At 38.6% G+C, this 27718-nt stretch overlaps 1 protein-coding gene across 5 annotated transcripts in view; it reads left to right on the top strand.

The window, feature by feature from the left end:
- The window catches only part of fermt2 (FERM domain containing kindlin 2), a 134709-nt gene that overhangs the window by 93898 nt on the left and 13093 nt on the right, over positions 1–27718 (top strand). For all 5 annotated transcript variants that reach the window (XM_020513073.2, XM_020513072.2, XM_020513071.2 and 2 more), the window contains 5 exons: positions 12200–12334; positions 12753–12802; positions 15925–16049; positions 17080–17186; positions 17953–18174. In XM_020513073.2, coding sequence (XP_020368662.1) covers positions 12200–12334; positions 12753–12802; positions 15925–16049; positions 17080–17186; positions 17953–18174 — 639 coding nt within the window. The remainder of the gene's footprint in view (positions 1–12199; positions 12335–12752; positions 12803–15924; positions 16050–17079; positions 17187–17952; positions 18175–27718) is intronic.

Here is a 27718-nt window from a genome sequence, read left to right as displayed (position 1 = left end):
ATATGGCTCCTTTGTTTCCCAACCCCCCTCATTTATTTAATCCCAGCTTCTCTAGTCTTTCCAGTGAATCTCCTCAGTACATTTTCCAAAAATGTTAACTTCTTCAACATGTGGTGCTGAGGAGTTAATCTAACTACCAAAGAATTACCCTAATTTCCTTTTATTTCCTTTATAAAAAGAGGCAAAGTCAGAGTTATGATAAAATACCAAGTTATTAAAAATAATGAACTAAGGCTAAATTGATTCTCATCAGACTGCGTTATCGGAAAGGGACATATCTCATGAGGTGTGTGTGTGTGTGTAAGATCAGATTGATTAGTCAAATGTCGTAAACCAAGATGATTACTTCAAAGCAGGATCTTTTGAGCACAAGTGGAAATCTGTAAAACTATACTGAAGAAATTTTCTCCAAAATCTACTTCATTTGTGATACTCAACCAAAAGAGATCATTATGGGTTACTTTAAAAGGGTGTTTTTTAATAGTGTTGGGAGAATTCATGTACTGGGGCAATGAGCTTGTGTGTTCAAATATTTCACATTCCTGATTTTTCTTTGTATTTTACAGCATAAGTAATTGTATAATATATGATTCACTAAACCAACTTTTTTCAGCTAATTATGATTAAGCAGAAGCATTTCAGACTTTATCAACTAGATGTCCAACACGTGGAAACCGAGCATCACTCTTGTCTCCAAACCAATCTAGACCAGTATAATTTCTGTTTGCCTGATGAAGACAGTGCAACTGTGTACCCAGGACCAGAGCACTTGGGAATAAGTCAACAGGAACTAGGTTTGATCAGGTAGGCAGAGTGATTCACGCTTGAAGTACTGTGGCAGGCATCTTCACAGGCGACTGGCTTTCCACACTGATCAGTGAGAAAGCTCATCAGATCAAGCTTCAAATAGCTATTAGCTAACTGGCGAGCTTCTCAGTGAATCACTAACCTTGATACTGAAACCCTGCCTCACCAGAAGCTGTTGGACAATCGGAGACCAGCAACTTCAAGATCCTAGAGATTATCACTGGAAGCCTAGAGTTTAGGGGCCGACACAAGAAGCTAAGCGCTTTTCTTTCTGGTCTCATGGGTTCATGGTTGTGGGGAGAGGACTGTCGGGGAGTTGGAGGTAATGACCGTGGGATGAACTTCAGCAGCTGTTGTCCCCTATCTGTCTTTTTTTGAAGCTGAATGAAGTTCTCCAACAAACCTGACAAGTTTCCCAGCCACTGAGAAGGACCAGTGGTGAGTGAAGCCCTTCAGTGGCAATTAATTATCCACTGAAGAACCTTTAAATGTGGTGGGTCAAGAGAATCATCAGGGACCTTCTCACCCAGCAATTAATTGCTAAGTTGGCAAGAAGAGGTCAGAATCTTTCTAGGACCATCTCTCCCACTTATTTGCCATCATTGTCCCCTTACTTGCCACCTCCAAGGAGAGGATAATTGCACCAGGAGTTGTGATGCTAGGCTCCTTTTATTTGTGTATATTTGTTAGATTTTTTTTCTCCAATTGCCCTGAACAGTTCAAATAAAGATATCCTTTAGAGCAGATAATATAAATGTATCCTTCCTCTTGAGTGGGTGGGCGTGGAATATTTTGGAGAGATGTAGAATCAGAGTACACAAAGCATCCAAACCAACTTCTGACTTTTGAACCTAATGAATTATTTGCCCATGTGACCACACAGTACAATTGAGAAGATTAATATGTTTAGTACAACAGGATGGTCAAAATCTAGTGTGACTTTTCACTTTAATGAAAGTAAGAACATAGTCACAATTATAACCTTTTAAATATTCCAAAGTGCTTTCCAAACAATAAATTACACCAGCATACAGTTACTTTATAGGAAAATATAAGCAATTATGTAAACGTCTACAAAAGGTATGAGTGATTTCTTAATCTAGTTTAGTCACATTGAGACTGGAATGTCACGAATGGAACATGGATAGAACTCTGCTGATCATTGAATTGTGGTGTTGCTTTTTTTTGTGTACGTATTATCAGGCAAGTTAATTCTTGATTTAATGTATCATCCATAATAAGGGACATGAAAGGTTCCTTTGTAATGTAAATGAATGTAGCGCCTTGCAATGGGCTAAGAAGGTCATTGAATCTGATCAGTACACTGCATGTTTTATATTTGCATCTCCTGGATTTAATCCTTGACCTTTTTGTCATGAACCAAATGTACTCCAGTTTGATTCCTGGGAAATGAGTTCAGTTGGCTGGAAGACTAGCTTGCAGTGCAAGGTGACTTCAGTAGTGTGGGTTCAGTTCCTGCACTGGCTGAGGTTACCATGAAGGATTCTCCTTCTCAACCTCTGCCCTCACCTGAGGTGTGGTAACCCTCAGGTTAAACCACCACCAGTCGCCACTTTCCAATGAGAGACCAGACCTATAGTCTGGTGAGACTATGGTGACTTTAACGTTTTTTTACCCAGAACACTGAAACTGCAAAATATGCAGCCTGTCTAATGCTATGATAATACTGAAGAAATTTCATGACTATAGTAATATTTAGATATTTAACACAACTTAAATAATGGAAACTTGCTGTCTTTACCTAATGACTGTGATTTTGAGAGTTTGCGGAAGAGTTTTTACTCTCCCTGTTGCTGTGTTTTTTTGCTATCTACCAATTTAGTTTGTGTTCAGCATGTTAGTAATGTGAGCAACTACATTTGTAATGCTTTGTGAACACACAAGGCATCCATTTTACTGTGACTGTACTTCTAAGAAAAATTATCCCAGATTACAGAATGCCACTTCTGTCGTCAGTAAGAATGGTACTTCCCAACTGTGTATTCCATATACACCAAATTCATAACCGATACCTTCTCCCACTCCTCCTCAAATTCTTCTTTTCAGTCAAATGTCAAGGAACTTTACATACTTCAATTATTACCATATGTTGAAATAATTATAAAGCATTAGCTACACCCATTATTTAATGGTTTTTATAAACTAAAACTCAGATTTATAATAAGCTTTGGTTTGTAAGTGTATTTCATACTTCAGAGTTGTTTTTTTTAAATAATGTCTTGTCAGTGTATACTCACTTTTCTTATTGACTTCATAAGTATACATACTTCTATGGGATTTTAGTAATAAGCCTTTGATCTGATGTAGTTTTGGCTGTGCATTAATCTATTTCATTTCCTTTTTGGAATAAATGGTTCCAAAGAGACTATTTAAGACTTCAGTCCTTAACAGCTGCCTAGCATAAAGTTGTAGAGTCATACAGCGTGGAAACAGACCCTTCAGTTCAACTTGTCCATGCCGACCAGTTTTCCCAAATTGAGCTGGTCCCATTTGCCTGTATTTGGCCATAGTTTTGCCAGAAGTGCAGTGACTGTGTTGATTACCTGGAAAGACCATGCCCTGTCTCACCTGCTAGTTTCTTTCGGGACCTTTTTAGAATGGAACATCTGTCTGCCCTAAAGTGCTGGCCTCTGACATCAAACTGAATGGACATATGGGCATGGAAAACCAAAGAGTGTGTATATTTTACTGAGGGTGACGGTGAGGGCTTGAATGTGGAAGTGAATTTCAGATTTGAGCTGATCAGGAACTTCAGAAATAGACGTAAATGGTGGGCCTTCTGCAATAAAGAATTCTACAGATTCATTATCCTTTGACAGAAGAAATTCCTCCTCATCTGTTTTAAATGGACATCCCTTATTCTGAGATGGTGCCCACTGGTCCTGGACTCTCCCAAAGGGAAAGCAACCTTTCCACATCTACTCTGTCAAGTCCTGCTGCTGGTAATTTGAGGGTGGTGGCATGTGGAGAGCCTTTTCCTGGATGGACTGTGAAGAAAATGTTGGAATACACAAATCCTATTAATTCCAAATCTCTGGATGTGCTCTTTAGTGCATATATTAAGGACATATTTACACACAATTTGGTCATCAATCTAATCCTGCCAGATCTTCGGGAAATTCCAACAGAAATTTCAAATTCGAGACGAGCACAATATTGCCTTTTGCACAAGATCATAAGATCATCGAGATATAGGAGCAGAAGTAGGCCATTCAGCTCAGTGTGGCTGCTCCACCATTCAGTGAGATCATGACTGATTTGCTCATCCTTAACTCCACTTTCCTGCCTTTCCACTGTAACCCTTGATTCCTTAGTGATTAAAAATTTGTCTGTCAGCCTTGAATATACTTAATGACCCAACTTCAACAGCCCTCTACAATAAGGAATGCTACAGATTCACTTTCCTCTGAGAGAAGAAATTCCTCCACACCTGTCTTACATGGGTGACTCCTTATTCTGAAATCATGTCCTCTGGCCGTGAACTCTCCCACAGGGGAAATAATCTTCCTACATCTACCCTGTCAAACCCCCTGAGAACCTTGTATGTTTCAATAAGGTTGCTTCTCGTTCTTCTAAACTCCAATCTCTCCTCACAAGAGGATCCCTGGGATCAACTGAGTGATCTTTCCTTTATATTTTTCCATAGATGAGGCCACAGGACTGTTCACAGTATTCCAGCTGTGGTCTGACTAGTGCTTTGCATAGTTTTAGCAAAACCTCCCTTTTTTATACTCCATTCCCTTTGAAATAAAGGCCAATGTTTATTTGTGTTTTCTATTGCCCGCTGAATTTGGATGCCAGCTTTTTGTGATTCATGCGCTAGGACTCGCAAATCCCCAGTTTTGTGGCTTTCTTCATTTAAATAATATTTAGCTCCTCTATTTAGCCTGCCAAAATGCATAACCTCATTTGCCAATATTGTATCCCACATGCCAAGTTTTTGCCCAGTTGCTTAACCTGTCTATATCCCTCTGCAGACACTGTGTCATCCTTGTAATTTGCCATCCCTCCTATTTTTGTGTCATCTGCAAACTTGGTTATTGTACACTGTCTTTGCTCATGTAAATCATCGATATATTTTGTAAATAATTGTGGCCACGGCACTGATCCGTGTGGCACTCCACTAAATACAGTTTGCCATTCTCAAAATGCCCCCATCTTATTCCAACTCTGCCTTTATTAATCAGCCAGTTCTCTATCAGTGCTGATATACAACTTCCAACACACTGGGTTCTTATCTTATTAAGTAGCCTAACATGTGGTTTCTTATCAAAAGCCTTCTCAAAATCCAAATATATTATATCCACTGTCTCCCCTTTATCTGTCCCACTTGTTACCTCATCAAAGAATTCTAATAAATTTGTCAGGCCATGATTTCCCTTTTGTGAAGTCATGCTGATTCTACTTAATCATAACATGCATTTCTAAATGCTCTGTATTACATCCTTTACAACAAACTCTTAAATTTTCCCAGTAACTGATGTTAAGCTAATGGCCTATAGCTACCTATTTATTGTCTCCTTCCTTTTCAAAATAAAGATGATACTTTGGCAGTTTTCCAGTCATCTGCATCTTTTCCAGAATTTAAATATTTTTGAACAATTACTGCCAATGTATACAGTATCATTGTAGATATTTCTTTTAATATCTCAGGCTGCATCCTATCAGGCCCTTATTGTTCTATGTATATAGCTTATAAGTGGTTCATGGTATACGAGGTGGAATTATGAATGAATGTCTTAAACCTAAAAGGTGATAAGTGCTAGTCAACAGTAGTTGCATGTTGGCCTTGATTGCCTTGCAGGTATGTTCCTTCATCTCTTCATTTGAAGGCCTGTAGAATGCCCCTATCATGTGATCGTTCCCTATTTTTTGCTTCAGTTTCCAGATGAACACAATTTTCCTCAATACTTAAAGGCTGATTGTTTTTGTTTAAATTAACTAAGTTGTATTTATGTGTATGGAAAGTGCCAATCTAAAATCTTTTAGAAAGTGCTGGAGCTTGACGTAACTAGAATAGCTTTTTCTTCTCAAATGTTTTAAATGTTCGTCCTGTCTTTGCAGAACTATAAGAATTTTAAATGGTTCAATACATTTTTCCTAAGCAGTTTTGGCATCTAAATGTCTGAAGCTCAAGGGATCTCAATATAATATTCACATTCATCATTTTCTGGTAAGCAAATTAATAACTCAAGTTTAAAGCAAAAGTGTAAGGAGAGCAGTCTATTTCCATAAAGTAACATGCATTGAATTTTTCAATGTAAAATTTGGGCTCCGTTTCCTCAAATCAAATGTGATTCTGTTTTTACACATTTTTGTGAATTATACTTCCATGGTCATAATATCTATGTGATAAAGCGATTGATTAACATTTCTTTGCATCCTTTCATGGTAACATAGGCCCTAAAATTCCATGCCCTGTTCAGGACATCCTGTTTTTGGGCAGCAACTATTTCTGCTGGTCATTGTCAGTATTGACAGATTATCAAATGCGTACATTTGTTCCTTACCCATTTCATAATTCAGTGACAGGCAGTAGCTTCTGCAGTTCCAAATGTTCAAGTATTACATTCTAATATTGACATATAAAGTACAATATTTCTGCTGTTGCCGGTAGTATTATGACCGAGAGAATTTTTTTTAACCTGAATTTTGCATCTTTGAGCAGCAATTACAGCAAATAAGGGTTATTGGCATTAGGTGTTGTAGAAACTCAGCAGGTTTTGCAGCATCTGTGTTCCAAAGAAGAGTCCTACTGGACTGGAAATATTAGCTTTATTTTTGTACAGATGCTGCTGGATCTGTTGAGTTATGCCAATATTTTCTGTTTTTATTTCAGACCTCCAGCAGAGATGGGGGAGTTCAAAATTAAAGGGCATATTTTTAGGTGAGAGGAGAAAGATTTAAAAGGGACCTGAGGGGCAACTTGGATGTACTGCCAGAGGAAATGGTAGATGCAAGTACTGTTACAACATTTAAAAGACATTTGGGTAGGTACCTGAATAGGAAAGATTTAGAGGGATATGGGCAAAACACAGGCAAGTGGGACTAGTTTAGCTTGGGAATGTGGTTGGTGTGAGCTGGTTGGACCAAAGGATCTGTTTCTGTAGTGTATGACTCTATGACTGTATCTCCCTGGTCTTTAATCCCTCCATCAATATTTTGCTTTTATTTGGGGAATTATTGACTTATTTTTTCAATGGGTTCATGGTTGAGTGAGGTGTTTGGATTTGTTTCTTTGAAGGGAGACTGCTGGGGCATATTGTGTCTCATAACTGCATATGCATGCCCATCCAGAGCTGCTGAAACCAGAGATCATCTCTCCTCGAGGTACACCTTTGTGTACCCTTTTGATGCAAAGTTCGATGCAGCATTTAAGGAAGATGCATGTCACCAGAAATTGCCTCTCCATCTCTATAAAGAAAACACAGGCAGCACAGATTAGAACAGAACCTTATTAAGATGGCACGTATCCCAGCAGAAATATGTACTGCATGAGGACCTTCAGCCATGGTCAGACACCTGCATTGTTCTTTGTGTTGCAATGAAGATGATGATCACATCGACATCTGTAGCATCAGATGAACTTGGGCTCCACAGGAATCTGTAATAGTCAGATGCACTACAGATCAAAACTTATCAGGTGATTGTTATTGTTGTACGTGCCCTGAACAGCCTTGAATTTTAAATTTGATGTTTTTAGATGGCTTGTTTACTGCTGATGCTTCATCCTGAGCATGTGCTTTTTGGCAGCTTTTGTCACTGGTAATTTGTCATTTCCTTGGAACTTTTTTTTCTTTGTCCATTCATGGGATGAGGACGTGGCTGGCTGGGCCAGCATTTGTTGGGCAGAGGGCAGTATAGAGTCAACCACATGAAGTCACTTGTAGGTCAGACCAGGTAAGGATGGCAGTTACTTCCCTAAAAGATGTGAACCAGATGGGTTTTTCCAATAATTGGCAATGGATTTGTGATCATCATTTAGAAGCTTAATTTCAGATTTCTATTGAATTTAAATTCCACCCATCTGCCATGACGTCATTCGAACCTGGGTCCCAGAACATTACCTGAGTCTCTGGATTAACAGCTCAATGATAATACCACTAGGCCACTGCCTCCCCGCTTGGGGCAACTGACCTAACCAATCCCAGAATAAGGGGTATGGGAGTTAGAATGCAGATGAGCCACAGTCACATAGAATGGCAGATGCATGTTCCTGTGTTTCTGTATTGTCACATAATCGATTGATGCCTTCGACAATGAAACCTGTTTCCTGATGTTACTGCTTATGGAGATGCTAATGACTGCTGTTGAATGAGAATGTTTCTCTGTCAGTGAGGCATTGGGTATTGGGAGAAATTATTTCGGTTTTGCAGTGCTTCTTCCAATGCACTGACTCTTTGGCATGCGCAAATTGTCCTTCAGCAATAATTAGTGAAATAGGTGAAGGCTAGCAATGAACCAATGTCTTCTAAAAGACGGTTGAGGAATAGATCTGATTTCACCTTACAGAAGGAGGCCCACCAACAACAATCCTATCTAGAACGCCCTGGCAAAATGGCGTGGTGGGGTTAGGGATAGATAAATCACGGGGGCATGTCAAGCCTTCAGAAGGGTTAAGCAGAGGGATTTGTTGTGAAGGACAGAGGTGTGACATTCTGCAAAACCCTTCCTTCTCCCTGGTGGATCTGCTGGAGCACAGAATGAGAGAACCCCAACCCTAAATAGGTCACAGGCACACTTGCCTTTCAATGGTCCCTTGAGGGCCTCAATTTGCCTTCAAGCAGGAAGGCCATCCTTGACCCTTCCCACCTGCACTAAATTGCAGGGAGTTGGGAAGATGTTGCAATCTTCACTGCACATTCTCCTACCCAGTGTTACGCTGGGAGAGTATTGAATTCTACTTGATGTTTAAATCATGTTTTTGATTATATTCTGTTATAGTCTCAAATGAATCAGGGGTGGGTCAAATTTCTCATCCTCACTACTGTTCATTGGCCATGCAGTTATTTGTTTATTTGAAAACCTCCGCTCATCTAAAGTTCTCCTAAAATATATACTTTTAAATAGAGTTCTCCACTATCTGAAGTATGGAACTACACTCCTTGAAGCCTTTAAATAAGCTTTACTTCAGTTTTCAAAAAGAAATGCAAAATACTGCTTCAGCACTTTTTGTTGTACTGACTTAACAATGCTCTGGAGTTATGGTGCAAGGCTGCCACCATTCTCTTCTGGATACAGAATATGCCAGAAGCTGTGGTAGATCATTCAACATGATAATATGAAAAGACATGCACATTCTTCAGGTGTGTAGCTTTCGTCCAAACCTGGAATTAAAAGAACGTTTTATTAATACTGGGGAGCAAAAATGTCAGTCATTTTCAATCACTTTGGAACAGGTCCAGACTACTAATAAAAGTCATTCATATTTTTTTTTGTGATCTTCAGTAAGGTGAGTACAAAGCAATTCTACTGTCATTTTTCATGTTGCTAAAAAGTGGAAACTGCCTCATTTGAGAGGTGTGAATCATGATTGCAAAGTTTGTACATTATTGGACTGTGCTTGCAGAACCAAAACAAATGAATTCAGTCTTTCATTATCATTTAAACATATGCACCTAATTTCTGTTGTAATATATGCAGTTATATTGCTTTCCCTACTCTTAACCAACCTTGCTTCCGCTGACCCATCTTCTTGCCTTCCACCTCCAAAGGATTGACAAACCTGAATGCCTGGAACAATTAGCTTAACATTTGCTTTGACAACAAGGTACACTTCTCCTGGGATTTGTAAAGTGAACAGTGTAGGTCTGTATATATCGCACTGGACTATAGTCCTAGAATTGTTTGATGTAAATGCATTTTTAGAATGTAACTCCTAAGTGTGTGCTCGTAGGTATTTGCTCTGGTTGGAAATAGATATAATTTTGTGTGTATTGACAGGTAAGGTAGCTAAGTAACTATTTTTTGGTTTTAAAAGAGCTGATGATTATGTTGAAGCCTTCATTTTATTGTTTTTTTTTAAAAGTTGTAGCAGTAAAGCAGTATGGAAAGGTCTGCTTTTGGATGGCCTTACATTGCTGCTACCATTATATCCTGTAAATTTTTTTGTTACTGCTGAATGTCCCATTTGAGCCACGAACACCACTGGGAATGAATAGTTTCCCAGCATTGTTTTTAAGACCTCTGACATCTATTCCAAAAACATGTTTCTTAAAATCTAACTCCTGTTGCAGCTCAAAGTTAAAGATGTTTTCTCCAAGGAAATGCAGAGCAATAATAACTCTGAAAAAAATAGATGACACCGTCAAAAATGTTAATGATAGGCAACTGTCAATACGAGAGAATAAGTCAGAGGAGGAAGAAACGGTTTGCTGGAGAGTCATACTGGACTCAATGTAATGAAAATGATGCAAAAGAATGTGAGAAAGGCATCTGATATGATCAAATCAACAGGTTGGGTTCAAGATAAACAAATTCCTCATCAGCTGACAGTTACAGTGACCGTTTGTTGTCAAACTAGGTCACGTACATGCAGGAGAGTTAGCTGTCGTCCCTTAGATACTAGAGCAGGATGACAATGGGAAGGATTACAAACTCTGAAGAAGCCTTGACTGAAATGGGAAACTTCAAGCCATACTGCAGGAGGCATAACTTGAACTTGTTGAATTAAAAGCAAAACTGAAGAAAACTACACAGAAACAAAACCAGGTTTCTGATCTCTTCAATGCTGGAGTTGGAGGTTACGGGAAAACATGCTTTTGAAAGGAAAGTTTGTGAAATGGAGGAAGAGCTGAAGGTTTTCAACATTTCAACTGGCTTCTTTCCATGTTTATATCCTAACACAGTTCAGCAATTTAAAAGCAACCACTGAGTTAGAAATCTCCAAATGGAATTTTTTCAAACTTGAATAATGTCAGTTAAGTTGTGTTGTCTTTTTATTTTTGGAAAAGCCGTCTGGCTTTCTATATTTATCAAAACGTCTGACCATGACTTGTATGCATTTAGCAAGTCCTCCTACTTATAAAGTTTGTTTATACATTTTAATAGATCATCCAAACCATTCTACGTATCCAGTTTTTGAGCCTCTAGCTCAGAATATTTTATACCTAAGCCTGTTTCTTCAGAAATAACAGTGCAAATATCTTGTGTTTTTTCCCTTTTGATAAAGATCTCTTTTGTCCATATGTCTGCATCATTCTTCCATTGATTGCAAGGCCCAACCTCACGGAACATTGGTGGGAATCATATTAAGACATGTCATCATTGGTTTCAGCCATTCTTTCCAAAAGTAACTCAGAATGCAAACACCTGTCTGAAACAAACCCGTAGTCTCCAATATTCACCTCTAGGCAACCTGCCTGCTACCAGCGCCAACTCTGATCCAAGCTACTTGGGGAAACAGAAATTATCCTTGTTTGTGGATAGTTTATTAATCACTCAGTATTACATATTTACTGACAAACCAGTTCAGAGATACTATTACACACCTCTGGAGCAGGTGAGATTTGAATCTGGTTTCTGCTACCTCAGAGGTAGGCACACTGCTATTGTACCTCAAGAGCCCAGACAGTTTCCCTTTTATAACTGCCCAGCCAATTAATCATTGACCCCAATCATCTGCTTAACTACTTGCTATGTTGACACTTAAGCGGTGTAGTCCAGATCTTGCATGCATACATGTGTACAGAAATACAAGTTAGGAGGAGAAATAGGTAATTTGGTGCCACAACCTGCTCTGTCATTTAATATGATCCTGGCTGATCTGATTATAACTTCAACTCTACATTCATTAACAGAACTAATGAATTATTTGAGTGAATTCTCAAGTAGAGTCATGTTGGACTTGAAACATTATCTCTCTTTCTCTCTCCACAGTGCTGCCTGATCTGCTAAATTTCTTCTGATAAATTAGTAACAAATACATTTATTATCAAAATGTCTGACCATGACTTGTATGCATTTAGCAAGTCCTCCTACTTATAAAGTTTGTTTATACATTTTAATAGATTATCCAAACCATTCTACGTATCCAATTTTTGAGCCTTTGTTATTAAGTATATTTTGAAGTCTAATCACGGTTTTAAAGTAGATATACAAAATATGCCAAGAGTGCTACATCTGAGTCAAAGCTGTCATCTAGTTGAGGATGATTATTTTTGATAAGCATTCTCCATCAGATGTTTCAAATACTACAAAAATATATGAAATCCTGCCTCTTCATGAAATAAATGACCAAAATGCCCTTTCTGTAAATATTTTGGCCAAAAGCCTATATTCTGCCTAATGAAATAGGATGCAAGTTTTTTTTTTAAAGTAATAAGTTGCTTGGCTTCAGCATACATACCAAGATGTGTTTTTATTTCCCCAGTACCATATCAACAAATTATCCATTATGTCTTCTGAGAACCATATGAACAACAGTGACAAAGAAGTAGATGAAGTAGATGCAGCCCTATCAGATTTGGAAATTACTTTGGAAGGTGGCAAAACATCAACCATTCTGGTATGTGAAATCATATGTAATTTTTAGCTAGTGATTCAGTGAACAAATCTGTAACTGAAACATCATGATTGGATTACTGCCTGGTACCTAGAAATATCCAGCAGACTGACAGCCAGCGGAGTCAGTTGTGCTCATTGTCAGAATAAACTTGAAAGGATATTATGAATTTACTCAAATGCAATACTCTATTAGAGTTCCCGATGTGTTTTGCAACAGAATTGTTACTTTATCTTTCTTCAAATCCTTCCTTGTTAATACTTGTGTCCTTTGTCTTTTAAACCCAGAAATATTTGTTATACTCTGTTAATAACCAATGCAAATAGAATAGTGAATTGCATTGTTTTTTTTAATTACTGAACAGTGGATATTATCGTACTATCAAATTAGACTATTAACTGAGAATTTATTCCTGTTTTAGGGTGATATCACTTCTATTCCTGAATTGGCTGACCATATAAAAGTGTTCAAGTAAGATTTTGTTTGTTCACATTTTCCAAGCTAACTGCTCCCTTATTCACTATTCTGTTTACTCTTTTTTGTTTCACATTCTGAGGAGGAGTGTTTCTACAATTAAATCTAACTCCTCATTTTGACCAATGTAACCCTTTTGAGAGCCTTTCTTATAAAACTAAAAGCAATTATTTTTTCTCTTTCCGGAGCTGGCAAACAGATAAAGCTTGCACAACGTTAGCTAGTAGGATATGTTTTATTTCTGATTTTGCTAGAACTGTGTGAAATGAGTGTTGCATCAGTTAATTTTTTTTGTTGCTTTAAAAAAAATTCATCTTTTGTTTCAGAAGATTCTGTGCTGGTGCTGCAGGGGTTTTTATTTTGAAGTTGAAATTTGTTCTGTTCAGAATTTTAAATTATGAATAAACCTGTTCTGATGTTTTTGTATCTCATCTGATTCAAGCCCCAAGAAATCGCTGTTCACAAATATCTTAAGCAGAAAGAGCCTTTTAACAACTTTGTTGAAGTCACTGAAGAAGTATCTTTTTTAGGGGTATTGAAGTTAGTAAACCTTATTAAGAAATGCATCGTGGATGATGCTGGATGAGTAATGAATTCAAAGCCATCATTGTTTTGGCAGTAATCACCCTTGTCTCATTTGGCCCTTCAGTCAGCACTATCATTTCATAGCCGTTAAGCCTGCAGCCCATCACTTTGATAGATATAGTGTAAGAACTCTCAGATCTATTGTGGCATGTAATCTTTTCCAAAACACGGTAGTATGTTCCATTATCTTCTTTGCAGCTCTGTGGCACTGATTTTTCTATCTGAACTTTTCGGCATGATGAGATTACAGTGAGTTGTCATCGGCCATGTCTGTTCCCTGCAGCCATCCCCTGCATTACTGGAAAGTTGAAATAATAGGAATGTGTGCATGTTGCAGGTTGAAAGCATCTTGACAGCTGCTTTTGAAACTAGCACTGATTTGATCTTTTTGCAGTGATCGCACGTAGGCTGGACATTAATTGAATGATGGGTTTTTGCTGTTGATAAAGCAGCTGGTGCTTTCATGGATAAATTAGTACAGTCTGTATAAGCGTTGGTATCTATGGGAAAGGTAATCGGTTTGTTGACCGTGGAAAATAGGGCTTTGGTGGCTAGCTGCATGCAGCTGTGCACTGCATGCTGGGAGATGTATATTAGGCAGCCATACACATTACGTCTGGTTAGTGACTTCAACAGGAAATGGAAAAGCATAGTCACCTGATCTAGCAAACATCAGGTCTTTTTGCAGAATGCTGCAAAGTTCAGTGACATTCTGCTGAATGAAGCATAACCTTGCTAATATCGAGAACGCTGACTCTGAACGTACAGGTTCTTTCGTCTGTGTAAGGCTATCTCTAGTAAAGTCATCACATGTCACCTCAGATTCACACACTGTATATTCGCTTTGTTCCAATCTCTGTAAACTAAAGCTCATCTAAAACTATTGCCATTATCCAAATTTGACTGTGTTCACTGGCTGGTTACTGATCTATACTGGCTCCTTGTTGAGTAGCATCTCGATTTTAGAATTCCCTTCTTTAACCTTCTCTATTTGTATAACCATCTGAGATCTCTGAATTTCTCCTTCTTATTCCCACTTTTAATCACTTTAATTATGCCTACGGCTGTTGAAGCACCTACCTCCGAAATTCCCTACCTAACGCTCTCCATTTCTCTACCTCTTTCTACTTTTAAGGTGTTCATTTAAAGCAGTCTCTTTGAACAAATATTAACCATCTGAACTGCTATTGATTTATGTGGCTGGGGTAACATAATAATATTGTGAAGCTACAGTTTAATACATAGAAAATAGTATGTAGATGTTACTGGTGGTGCTCTGCTTTACCCAACCATTTTTCCGAAGTAACAGCACAACAGTGACATTGTGTAAGCTTACTCAGGATAAGTAAGGCAAAAAAATGATACAAGCAGTCTCCAATCTGAAAATGCTTTAGGGCCATGAAGCATAACAGCACATAACCTTCTATAAGTGGAATGCGCTTCCAGTGTTGTTTGCAGTCAAATACCACACCCCACAACTCCCAAGGTTTTATCCACTCTATTGTTGACTAGAACTTCTGAACAACAAAGGTAAAATAGCATCATGGTCATAATTGTGTCACAGAATTCAAATTCACAACCATTCCTGAGGCACTGACTGAACTCCAGATGAATACCTGAACCAATTAAATTAACTCGGAATGAAAATCACAACCAGTGGGAATGGCCGGTTGATTGTCAAAACCTTCACCCTGGCATGCATTGTTCACATAAAAACTGAAAGAACTGCAGATTCTGTGAATCAGGATAAAAAGCAAAAATTGCTGGAAAACCTCAGCAGGTTTGGCATCATCTGTGTAGGGAAATCAGAGAAACAGTTCTGAGGAAGGGTCACTCAACCCAAAACTTTAACTCTGATTTCTCTCGACAGATACTGCCAGACCCGCTGAGCTTTACCAGCAATTTCTGTTTTTGTGCCTTCTACACATAGAGTTAAAATCTATTGCTTCTGTTTTTCGTATTCCATCCTAGACAGTTAAATTTGTTGCAAATCTTAATTTACAGAATGATGAGTTTCCAAAAGCAAGCTGGTTTTTAATTTGAAGACATTATAGTACAGTCTTAACCTCAGTACCCAGGGGACCAATTTCTCTGTGCTGAGTAGCGAGTTCAGTGTTTCCATTTGAAATCTAAACCTTGTCTAGATTATTCACAATCCTGATGTCCTTTGCAGATATCTGTGAAGTACAAGAGAATACTGCAGTTTTAGCATTTATTTTTCTTCATGGGAAAGTTTTTCATTTGTTTTAAAGTGAAAATCTTTCCCATAAAGAAAAACAAATCACTTTAAATAATCCATTTAGTCAGAGCAAGAGGGTCATGGTAACAATATGTTCCTTCCCTAGCAAAGAAGATTAAGAATTTATGTTGATGTTGCATCAAATTATTTGCAAAAATACTGACCACTAACTGAAGGCAATAAATATGGGTTAGTACGTTGTCAGCTGGAAGTTACAAGATCATCCTGAGAATTGTTAAACTTGTGTTACCATTCCACTTGTAGGTCATGAACAATTCTTTCTTGCCTTTTGTAGACCAAAAAAATTAACACTCAAGGGTTACAAGCCATACTGGTGCACATTTAAAGACACATCCATTTCCTGCTACAAAAGCAAAGATGAATCCCATGGACCTCCAGCCCATCAGATGAACTTGCGAGGTAAGAGCTACTTTTATTGTGCCAAAATGCAATGGTATTTGGTATCTGCTGGTGAAAGTACAAAAGCGTACTTTCTCTAATAACTAACTACTTGTTGCAAAACCCTCTCGACTTCTTTTGACGGTTCCCTCCTGGACTTCAATTTTAGGCATCACTCCCAATATTTGCTTTATACCTATGTTTATCCTATCCTTGCAACTGTAAGAAATGTCTTGGCATGTGAGCCATTCTATAGAATCCCTACAGTGTGAAAACAGGCTATTCAGCCCAGTGAGTCCACACCAACCCTCTAAAGGGCAGTCCTCCCAGACCCATCCCCCTACCCTAACCCTGCATTTCCCATGGCTAACGCACCAACCTACACATCCTTGAACACTATGGGTAATTTAGCATGTCCAATCCACATCTTCCACATCTTTGGACTGTGGGAGGAAACCAGAGCACCCAGAAGAAACCCACACAGACATGGGGAGAGTGTGCAAGCTCCACATAGACGGTTGCCCAAGGGTGGAATCAAACCCAGGTCCCTGGTGCTGTGAGGCAGCAGTGCTAACCACTGAGCCACTGTGCTACCCATTTTTGATAACACGCTATATAATTGTTCTATTCCTAATTCTACTGTTTATTTACTGTGTCACAATGTACCCATACGAGCAGCTTTTATCTTTACCAACCGTGTAGCTCACTAGGAGCAGAACTAGCATCATTTAACTTATTGGGGAAGAGCCATGGAAAAGCAGAGCATGAATATTTGGGATCATTTTATTCACTGTCCAAATTAAGAATAAATGGCATTTAAATAATATGCAGGAATTTTTCTGAATGGCAAGACCTAATTACTTTCTGCATTTGATTCTAAGCTGGGTGCCAATCATTTCAATACATTCATTTGGATTTTGTTCTAAACTGATGGATGAATCAGTTGCCAACTCCCCATATTGAATCCACAAGTTGTACGTTTCTAAAGTAAATCATCTTTATACTCTTGACCATGAAATTAAGTGATCATTGGTATAATTTCATGTAACAGGTTGTGAGGTGACTCCTGATGTCAACATATCTGGCCAAAAATTCAATATCAAGTTGCTCATACCAGTGGCAGAGGGGATGAATGAAATTTGGCTCCGTTGTGATAATGTAAGTATCAGACCTGCATTTATCACCTTTTCAGAATCCAAATGGAACTTACTTCTAAGAAAAATATTTACACTTATTTCATGTGAACATTTATCTGGAAAGAAAATGCACATTTACTGTGATCCTTTTAAAATCTGATTTAGGCTCTGAAAATAATTTCTAGTTTCATGTTAACCTTTTATTTCTGTTTCATTTCCTGTTTATATTTCAAATTAGTGATTCCGGTTGTTTTGGTTAGTCAGAAGTCGATTATGCTATGTAAGATAAATATGTACTTACCGATTGTGTCTGATTTGGTAAAAGCTGATGTGAATATTAATGTAATATTTTTTAAAAAGTGAACTTCAGATGATATGTTGCAAAAAAAATGTCACCATGGGAAACATTTCAAAGCGCATCACTTATTTGTGAGGACATGTACATAATACTGAAATTGTATTCCACTGATTCTGATGCCAATGGAGACGACTTTTATAGCTTTTCTATTTATTGTGAAAAAATGAATATAACATTGCTGTAAATATCTCGTACTTTTATCTCCGTTTATTAACTGTCAAGCTGACTGACAGGCTCCCTCCATGAACTGAGATATAAAGTCTGAACACAATGCAATGTTTATAATGTCCAATGATCATGGTAGATGGTTTAAATTAGAATTTTTTTTTGGTAAATATTGTAATCCAAGAAAAAGTGAATGGCCAAAACTTCTTTTATAATGGTTAACATATGCTCCTTTTGAAGTTAACAGTTTAATTCCTTTCATTAGGAAAAGCAGTATGCACAGTGGATGGCAGCCTGCAGATTAGCATCAAAGGGCAAGACGATGGCAGACAGCTCATATAATCTTGAAGTGCAGAATATCTTGTCGTTTTTGAAGATGCAACATTTAAACCCTGATCCTCAGGTTATTCCAGACCAGAATTCAATAGACATCAATCCAGAATGTCTTGTGTCTCCTCGCTACTTGAAAAAGTATAAAAACAAGCAGGTATTTTACTGAGATCATTTTCTGCCTACTTACAAGTAGCATGTAACTTATTTTGTTTCATCCCACAGTATGTCATAATTGCCTTTGGTAAAGTTATGAATGAGTATCTTAGATATATACTGGTTGAAAATCCAAAAAACATATAAACCTGTTCAGCCCTAAAACATATAAATATGTTCAGCATGCATTGCATCAACTTTGTTTCAACACAATATACAAACTTGGAAAACTTGATTTATCGTTAAATTTTCAGGATCATTTCACAATCCTTTGATTAGAGATGGCATTATGCTGTAACTATCAGTATTATCAGCTTTAGCGTATCGGTTTTAACTTGTATAGCTGTGTATAGGTTATGACGTGATCCAAAGAGTACACTGTCTTTCACTAATTATTTCTTATCCACCTATGGATATGGATGGTCACCTAATCCCCAGAGTTTTACTTCATATGCAGTTGTAAACTTGATCTTTTTGATATTTCACTTATTTTATAGTGCATAGGAGCCTTGATCAGAAACTTTAATTTCCCTGCTGAGTAACTATCTCCTTTTCACCCTAAAAGTTTTGAGATTATTTGCAAGAGATATTTTTACAAACTCTCCAGAGTTCAACTAAATTGTATAATATTTGCTGAAATGGAACCCTCTAAAACTCGGTGTTCAAGATAGATAATTAAATTGAATAATAATTCTGCTATTCCTAAATGTGTAGATTGGGAGCATTTTTGCAGTTTGCAGATTCTTGAAATTTTGTTTCCGGGAAGTTTCTTAACTGAAATATCTGTATGGAGCGTACAGAAATTAGATTAATTTTAAGAAATTTTCTGTAAAAGGATGCATACCTTACAGTTTTATAAGGGCATTTATGACCTTACGACATCTCTAAGCACTTTACAACCAATTAAATACTTTTACAATTAGAGTCACAGTTGCATTTCCTACATTATAACAGTCAACTTAAACAGCAACGAGCAGATGGTTGAAGGATAAATGTTGAATATTGCTGAAAGAAGAGGTTTTCATCATGATTGCATCAGGACAGATACAAAAATACCAAATTTCAAAGGGAGCAGCACTTCATACTGCATGAGAGAAAGGGTGCTGTTTGGCAAGTAGACACTGGGTGAGGTGTTACCATAGAGAATGTACCAAGAAACATTTATTCCACAAGATTTTCATTTAAATTTTTTAAAAAAGGCATATTGACACAGTCCCCCACCGCCGCCGCCGCCTCCTCCTCCTCCTCCATCATCCTCTGCCATGGTTGTATTCAATTGAACATGCTGAACAATCCCACGTGTACTACAGATTACACTAACAACCAATTTAGCTATTGATTTGGCTGGCAATGTGGCTCAATGCTTCCTACATATTACATATACTCATATTCAGAGTTCTGTCCTTTGGAAGCCAAAGAATGTGTCAAGCCATGCTTGGGGGCTACTGTTCCTTGGTGCACTCACCCTCCCCGTTGGTACCAGCTTTGCTATGCAGTGTCAACTTCCCAAACAGTCAACTTCCATTTATCGAATGCCGTAAATAGTTGTTCTTTTTGAACTTGGTAATCTTGCATCCGTCCTGACAAGTGCAAGACTAAAAGCTTTGATGGCAGGTTTCATTTTTTATTCAACAGTACTCCGGTTCTGTACAACCAAGCAACTGTTGATACATACTGCCTAGGATGATAGAGAAAATTCCCCTGCTTTTCTTCAAAATAGTGCCATTAGGTCGTAACTTGCCTACTTGAGAGGTTAGATAGGCCGTCTGTCTAACAGCTCAGCTGAAAATGAGCTCTCTTGTCTGTGTAATATTCCCATAATATTGCATTCCGCTACATTTTATGTTTAAGTCTCTCTCTATCATGGGAATTGAATCCATAATCTTTTGACACTGAAGGAAATGCAACCACAGCTGACACCCAGGTTGACACTTGTATCTGTCCCCAAATATTGAATTCTTAATGAAAGGCAACATACTCAGGACCCTGTTTCAGGGATAGGATGTGATTCCCAACTGGATTATTTTGGGCTGAATGTATGGAGAAAGCTGATATATTTAGAAGACTTGAGGATTGTCTGGGTTTAGTTAATTATTTGAAGTTTTCTGAATTGGAAAAGGATATGTTGCCTTCTGGTATTTATCATCTATTTACATCCTGGGCAAAACTCTCTTAATTGGTTTACGACTTAAATTCAAATGTGGCCTTGTCCTGCAGTTATTGCAATAATTTAATAACTTCAGTGATGCTTGTATTTCAGATTGAGACAATAATGCAACATTTAAAATTTTGGAGATTGGAGGCAAAACTGCATCTGGCTACCATTACATCATTGTGGTTGTCAATTTGAAAAATATGAAATTACACTTATGTGCAATATTTAACAAATGTTGAATCTTCAGATTAATAAATAAAACTAATAAATTGGCTTAATGCCAAGAGTCTACAAACCAATCCATTTTCCTTCATATTTTTCTGCTGCCAGTTTGCTGATTACAACCCAATCACATCCTGCAGCAATTCTGTGGTTCTTGGAAGAAAGTGCCGTCTTTCCCCATTCCTTCCAAGATATTTTTTGGAATCTTGGTAAACTAAGCACTATTGACCCATATTTGAGTTCTTATTTTGGTTACTCCTTTCTCAAGTCATGGCTCCACTAGCTGAGAAAGTCAGTTACACAGTGGACATTTATTGGAGGCGTTCACTGGCTCTTTAAAGGAACTGCCTGTTTTATTTTTCAGTATTATATACTTGTAACATCCAAAAAATGAAAGCATATACAATTGGAGGTAACAGCTGATGTTGATGATTGTGGAAGGCAAGATGAAGATAGAAGATTCTCTGGTTGGCAGGATGTTGCAGTGCCGTTCCTCAGGAATTTACACCGGGATCTCAACATTAGCATACATTACGAATGACTTGGATAAACAAATCGGGAGCTATGTCTTCTGATTTGCACACAGGTTGTTGTGTATATGGGAGCAGAAAGCTACAAAAGGACATAGAAGGCTGAATATTTGGGCAAAACAATGCCAGGCATATTTCAGTTTTAATAACTGTGAGCTCATCAATTTTTGATCTGAAGATGACGAATTGGAATGTTGGCCTTTATTTCAAGGGCGTTGGCATTCAGAAGTAGGAAAATGATACTTAAGTTGCACAGAGTCTTGGTCAGACCCAAACTGGAATGCTGCAGTCAGTTTTCACCATCACAACTTCAGAGAAACATTTTTTTTGAGGGGTTGTTGTGCAAATTCGCCAAAATGGTACTGGGACTTTTCAAGGCTCGGTTATGAAGTTGCATAAACATCACATGCCTTCTGAGGAGAGAAGATTGAAGGATGATGTAATTGTGCTGTTCAAAAAGGATAGGGGATTCATTGAGTATATGTAAAAACCTGTTGAGAAACTTTAATATTAGAGTTAGACCAGTTATGTTTGAAATCAGCAATTATATTGTCACACAAAGGATAATGGAAATCTGAAATTTCTGCCTGCCCTGCCCACATCATCTGCATTTACACCCACCTTGTGAATGCCAGGATAAAATCACTGATTCCACACATTTCTGCAGGGAAAGGTTCATCCTGACTAATCACTTTTCAAGTGAGCGCACTGCCATTCCAGGCATGGAGGTGAACAATGGGAAGTTCAAATCTCCACTCGTCCTCATAGCTCAGTGGCCTAAAGAGAGAAGCTACACAGAATGCTGCTTGTCAAGTTCAACATCATCTTACAGTGCTGAAGCATTTCAGGACAATTTGGGAGTCTACACAAACTCTGAAACGCTGAACATTAACTGATGATAATGAAAGGATGATAAGAAGGTGACTCAAGATTGCTCCCAACCTGCTGTCTATCATGAAACTCTACTGCACAACACTCAGCTCTCAGATGCTCTCTGAATCCTTGAGAGCAACTGACCTATGCCACCATTTGATGTTAGTGTGTAATCTCACTTACTACTGCTTTCATTCTAAATGATGTGTACATCTAAAAAGTGTCGGATCACCTGAAGATACCCAGTGTACAATTATTAGGAAATATTTCTTCAGTGACTGAAATGTTCAAGGACTGCAAATTTAACCAGTTCCATGGGTACTTGGACTGACCAGGGACTGCTTGCCATAAAGCCGTGAATCACACAATGAAAGGCAGTCCAAATCAGCTGTTTCATGTTGGAAGAAGATTTCAATACTCCTGCTGGACTATACAATGCTCTGTTGTGCTGTCTAGAATGTTGCTCACAGTCAATGACATCCGCATGTTCCATCCTCACAAGATTACTATTAATTCCCTATTTCCTACGCATCCTGGACATGCTCCCTTTGTTGGCTCTATTTGTAAAGGGCGCAGCACACCACAATAAAGAGGAACACTGTTGTTTCTGGTCTGAACTGGGACACCCTGCTGGTGAGGTCTAGGCATCGACACCTCATCTTAAGGAGGCCTATGGCCTCCTCCACGATAGCCCTGGTGGGCAGCTGTATCGAAGTTATGTAGGATTATTATGTTATGAGGATTATTATAAAGGTATCGTCGACCTTGTTGAGGGGAGTAATCCTTGTTTTTCAGCATCTATTCTTGCATGGCCCGAGGGCTTCGGAAGGAGGTAGGAACTGTGGCATCTCTGCCATGTATGTGTCATGCCGATCTCAGAATATCTGACAGACCTCCAAATCCAGCATCAATGATCACACAGAGGAGAAGCATTAATGGAATGGAAGCCTTTTCTGTTGACAAACTCTGCAGGTTGCTGATAGGATACTCTCCAAAGAAAATGGATGCAGCCTAGAGGATCCTGCTTCTAGCGGAAGCTCAACAATGGTGAAGAGCCAGACTGCTTGACTCTCCTCCTCATGAAGGAAGGATATTAACTGATATAATTTAGAACGTTAGTAATATCTTAGATGCCTTTGTGAGCTGAGGATTGGGAATGCTACAAACAAACGTCTGGTAGAAAAATACAACATGACTGTGTAACCTTGACTGCCACTGTGTTGGGATAACTATCCATTCCTTCCATGTACTTGGTCTGCTGCAGCAAATAATTGGTGAGACCACACTTGGAATATCGTGTTCAGTTCTGGTCACCTCATCATAGGAAGGATGTGGAAGCTTTAGAGAGGGTGCAGAGGAGATTTACCAGGATGCTGCCTGGACTGGAGGGCAGGCCTTATGAGGAAAGGTTGAGGGAGCTAGGGCTTTTCTTATTGGAGCGAAGAAAGATGAGAGGTGACTTGATAGAGATGTACAAGATGATGAGAGGCATAGATAAAGTAGGTACCCAGAGACTTTTTCCCAGGGCAGAAATCACTATTACGAGGGGGCATAATTTTAAGGTGGAGGAAGGTATTGGGGAAATGTCAGAGGTAGGTTCTTTACACCGAGAGTGGTGGGTGTGTTCTATGCGCTACCAGTGGTGGTAGTGGAGTCAGATACATTAGGGACATTTAAGCGACTCTTGGATAGGCACATGGATGATAGTGAAATGTAGGGTTTGCAGGGTAGCTTGATCTTAGAGTAGGTTAATAGGTCGGCACAACATCATGGGCCGAAGGGCCTGTACTGTTCTATGTTCTGAGATGCAGTTTGGTGATGATGGCATAGGAAATCCTTGGTCCATGTTTGCACTCTGGTCCCGAGAGCCATTGAAAATCATAACAAGATTGGTATACGTGAGGTCTGGTCGTCATTTGCTGCCTGCTTGGGGGATCTTCACCTGCTGCTGCTCCTTTTTTTTAAGAGGCTGGATAGCAGCCACTAGAGATTGCAGGATTTGCTGATGTTGTAATTGCTCTCTTCTTCAGTACTTGTCTGTGTGCAGCCAATCCACAAGGAACTCACTGACTACAATATCCATGTATGATGTATGAGGTGGGGAATATTAGAAATAGAGCAGTATTTCAATGACAGTCTTTCTGACTCTTCATAACAAGTCACTTTGTAGTGACTGATATGTCCTGACCATGTGCATTGTTATGCCCAGATAAGGAAATTTGAGAAATGTCATCTTATCCAGATGTATGTTGCAGAACCAAAGTGTTGAGCATTAATCCATGATTATAGTAGCCTTGCCTTTCAATCAAGGCTACCCTTGAACATCACAAACCATGTCCTTGCATAGTTGCAGCTAAGTGTGCAAGTGTGGCAGCTCCAAACTGTTGCCACCCTATACTGTTGCTAAGTGGTTCAGAATTAGCAAACTTGTTAAAGAGGTTTGGTTGCCGTTTTGGTTAGGTTATTTTTAATGTGACATTGAGGTACTTATTATAAACTATGTACTGGGCATGATACTTGAGGCACAATTTTTGAATGGTGCCAATGTCACTCCAAAGAGAGAGAGATTTAACTTACTCCACCTACTCTGCATGGACTGGCAACCATTTAGTCTCATTATGGTTTAACTGACTTTGGATCGAAGATGGCAAGGTTTCAACTTTGTCCTCATGAGTGATTGCTAGATCCACCTGAGATACAGAATTACTCCCCCTCTTCCAGCCCTCTTTGTTTCCTGTTGCTGTCTATGTCCCCAGTGCCCACCCTGCCTTTCTGTTCGTCCCCTTTTATTTTATATAACCTTTAAAGAACAAAGAACGGTACAGCACAGGAACAGGCCCTTTGGCCCACCAAGCCTGCACCTATATATGATGCCTTTTTAAACAAAAAACCCTTTGCCTTGAAGCAGTCCATATCCCTCTATTTTATTCCCTGCCTATTCATGTGTGTCAAGATGCATCTCAAACATTGCTGTTGTATCTGCTACTACCACCTCCTGATGATGCAGTCCAGGTGCTTACCACTCTTGTTTTAAAAAAAAAAAAAAAAAAAAAAAAAAAAATTGCCTCTCACATCTCCTTTAAACTTCTACCTTTTTACCTTAAACCTATATCCCCTAGTAATTGACATTTCTATTCTGGGAAAAAGACTCCAACTATCGATTCTATCCATGCCTCTAATAATTTTGAAGACTTCTACAAGGTCACCCTTCAGCCTCCTACATGCAAATAAAGACAAACCAAGTTTGTCCAATCTCTCGTCATAGCTAATACCCTCCAAATCAGATAAAATCTTGGTAAATCTTTTCTGTACTCCCACTAAAGCCTCCATATTTTTCTGCTAGAGAGGCAACTGGAATTGTACACAATATTGTACACAAAATGTGGCCTAACTAAAGTTCTGTGCAGCTGCAACATGACTTGCCGGTTACTCTTCGCCATGACCGATGAAGGCAAGTACACCATATATCTTTTGGGACCGCCTTATCCGCTTGTGTTGACACTTACGACTGTGGACCTGTGCACTAGATCTCTCTATAAGTTAATGCTTCTAGGGGTTCTGCCATTTACTGTACACTTCCCTCCTGCATTACACTTTCTAAAATCATCATTTTGCAGTTGTCCAGAATAAATTCCATTTGCCTTTTCTCCACTTGAGTCTCCAGCCTATCTAGATCCTGCTGTATCCTCCAGAAATCCTCCTCAAAATCCACAGCTCCACTGTGTCAACCTTGTGTCATCCGCAAACCTGCTAATCAGACCACTACATTTCCCACCAATATATTACAAACAACAGAGGTCTCAACATTGACCACTGCAGAACACCACTGGTCACAGATTTCCAATCAGAAAAACACCTTCCACCGTTACTGTGTTCTATGACCAAGCCAGTTCTGTATCCATTTTACCAGCTCGCCACTGATTCCGTGTGACACCTGTATCAGCCTGCCATGAGGGACCTTGTCAAAGGCACCCCCGTGATGATGGTGGTTTGGTGATGGCTAGTGGCACGGATGAGGGCAGGTGGGGCAGATGATGGTGTCCATGAAACATGCAGGGTCATTGTGGTGCAGACAGTTATGTGCATGCTGGAAGAAGTGAGCAATGAGCTGCCTCCATCAGGTTACCACTCTGACTTTCATGTCAGGAATTCGTGCCGTCTTGTTTCTCAGTGAAGGAGAGCAAAATTGTGAACCGCTTGGAAATAAGGTGAGTCTAGTTAGTAATGAGATATAAATACATGGAAATAAGGTAGTCTCCATTCATTTAACAAGATTCAGAACTTAGCATTTAAAATTTAAAGGAAAACTTGGAAGAGTTTTCTGTGCAACAAGAATCTGATTTTTATTTCATTTTTGCCTGTATGTTCCCAACTTTCTTGCCATTACCCACACTGCTTCAGGGAAAGGTGAATTCCTCCTCATGTCTATTGAAGTGTTGAAAGATCAGGTGATAGTTGTTTGGGGAGGCAATCCTTTGTTAGAAAATTTTAGCCTGATGATCTTTCCCCTTCAGAAGCAGAACCTATTGTGACTGATTCCATTATGATTGACTGTATGCAGTAGTACTATGCATCTACTTTGATTACTGTTGGAAAATTGTGCTGATTTATCATGTGAAATGCATGACTTCACAAGTTTGGGGGCATTGAAAGTTATAACTGCAATATCATTATTATAATAAAATTTTAGATTATTGTTTAAACAAATACTAAATTTCAAGATCATTTCTGCCTCATTTGAAGGCTATGGTTATAAATTACAGACAGAAGAACAGCCTCACTTTTAACAGTTGAAATGTTTGAAAATGAGGATTCTAAATATGTCCTACAAAACACCAGATATTTCTGGTACCAAAAACAGTAAATTCAGGATGTAAAATGCTGAGGAGAGCCTGAATGATGCAGGCACGTGTACAAATTTCCTTTTATAGTGTACTTGTTCAAATAATAGGTAGGGGTGAAACATACAGTCTCAATGGTAAAGGTTGTTCTGTTTGCACACCTCCTGATAAACGTTACTTTATTACCCAGATGTCAATTTAGAGATTGGTTAATGTTTGAAAAAACTGGTTTGTGTGGATAACCCAAATAGTGAAAAGTTACAAATGCAAATATCTGCATTGAGAAACTATGCAAAGATTCCGGATTCGGCTGTGTTTCACTGTACTGGCATTTCTGCTCTTCCCAGAGTGATTCATGTTTTGTGTGAGGGCAGTTACTGCTGCCATGTAACAGTTTCTTCCTGTTGGCAGAAGTCTTACAATGACAAAAAAACAGGAAAGAGAAAACCTGTTTTACACCAAACCACTGTGATTTGATATAAAATGAGCTTTTGTATTCCTTGATTTTATCCAGCAGAATGAGTCGCCAGAAATATGCTGCAGTGTAGGAGGCAATGCACAGGATATCTGTTCAGACCTTGCACAGCAATGCTCAAGTCCAAAGTTACAAAGTCCAGAGCTATAAACATTCATTTGATGCATGCTTCTGTTTTCATATGGTTTGATTATTTATTTTTCAAAATAAACATCTTCTGTTGCAAATGCAGACTTTTATAGGATTTATGTTTAGGGATTGAGTTTAATTTTGAATAAATTGGAGAGAGAAAGAAATTTGCTGCCAGAGGAAGTGATAGAGGCTGGTATAATTATGCCATTTTAAAGGCATCTGGATGGGTAAATGAATAGGACGGGTTAAGAGGGATATGAGCCAAATGCTGGCAAATGGGACTAGATCAGTTTAGGATATCTGGTCGGTGCAGATGA

Source organism: Rhincodon typus, chromosome 8 (genome assembly GCF_021869965.1).
Source record: "Rhincodon typus isolate 14 chromosome 8, sRhiTyp1.1, whole genome shotgun sequence".
NCBI classification, from domain to species: Eukaryota; Metazoa; Chordata; class Chondrichthyes; order Orectolobiformes; family Rhincodontidae; genus Rhincodon; species Rhincodon typus.
Note: the sequence above shows the minus strand (reverse complement) of the source record. Positions and strands in the feature narration are given on the sequence as shown.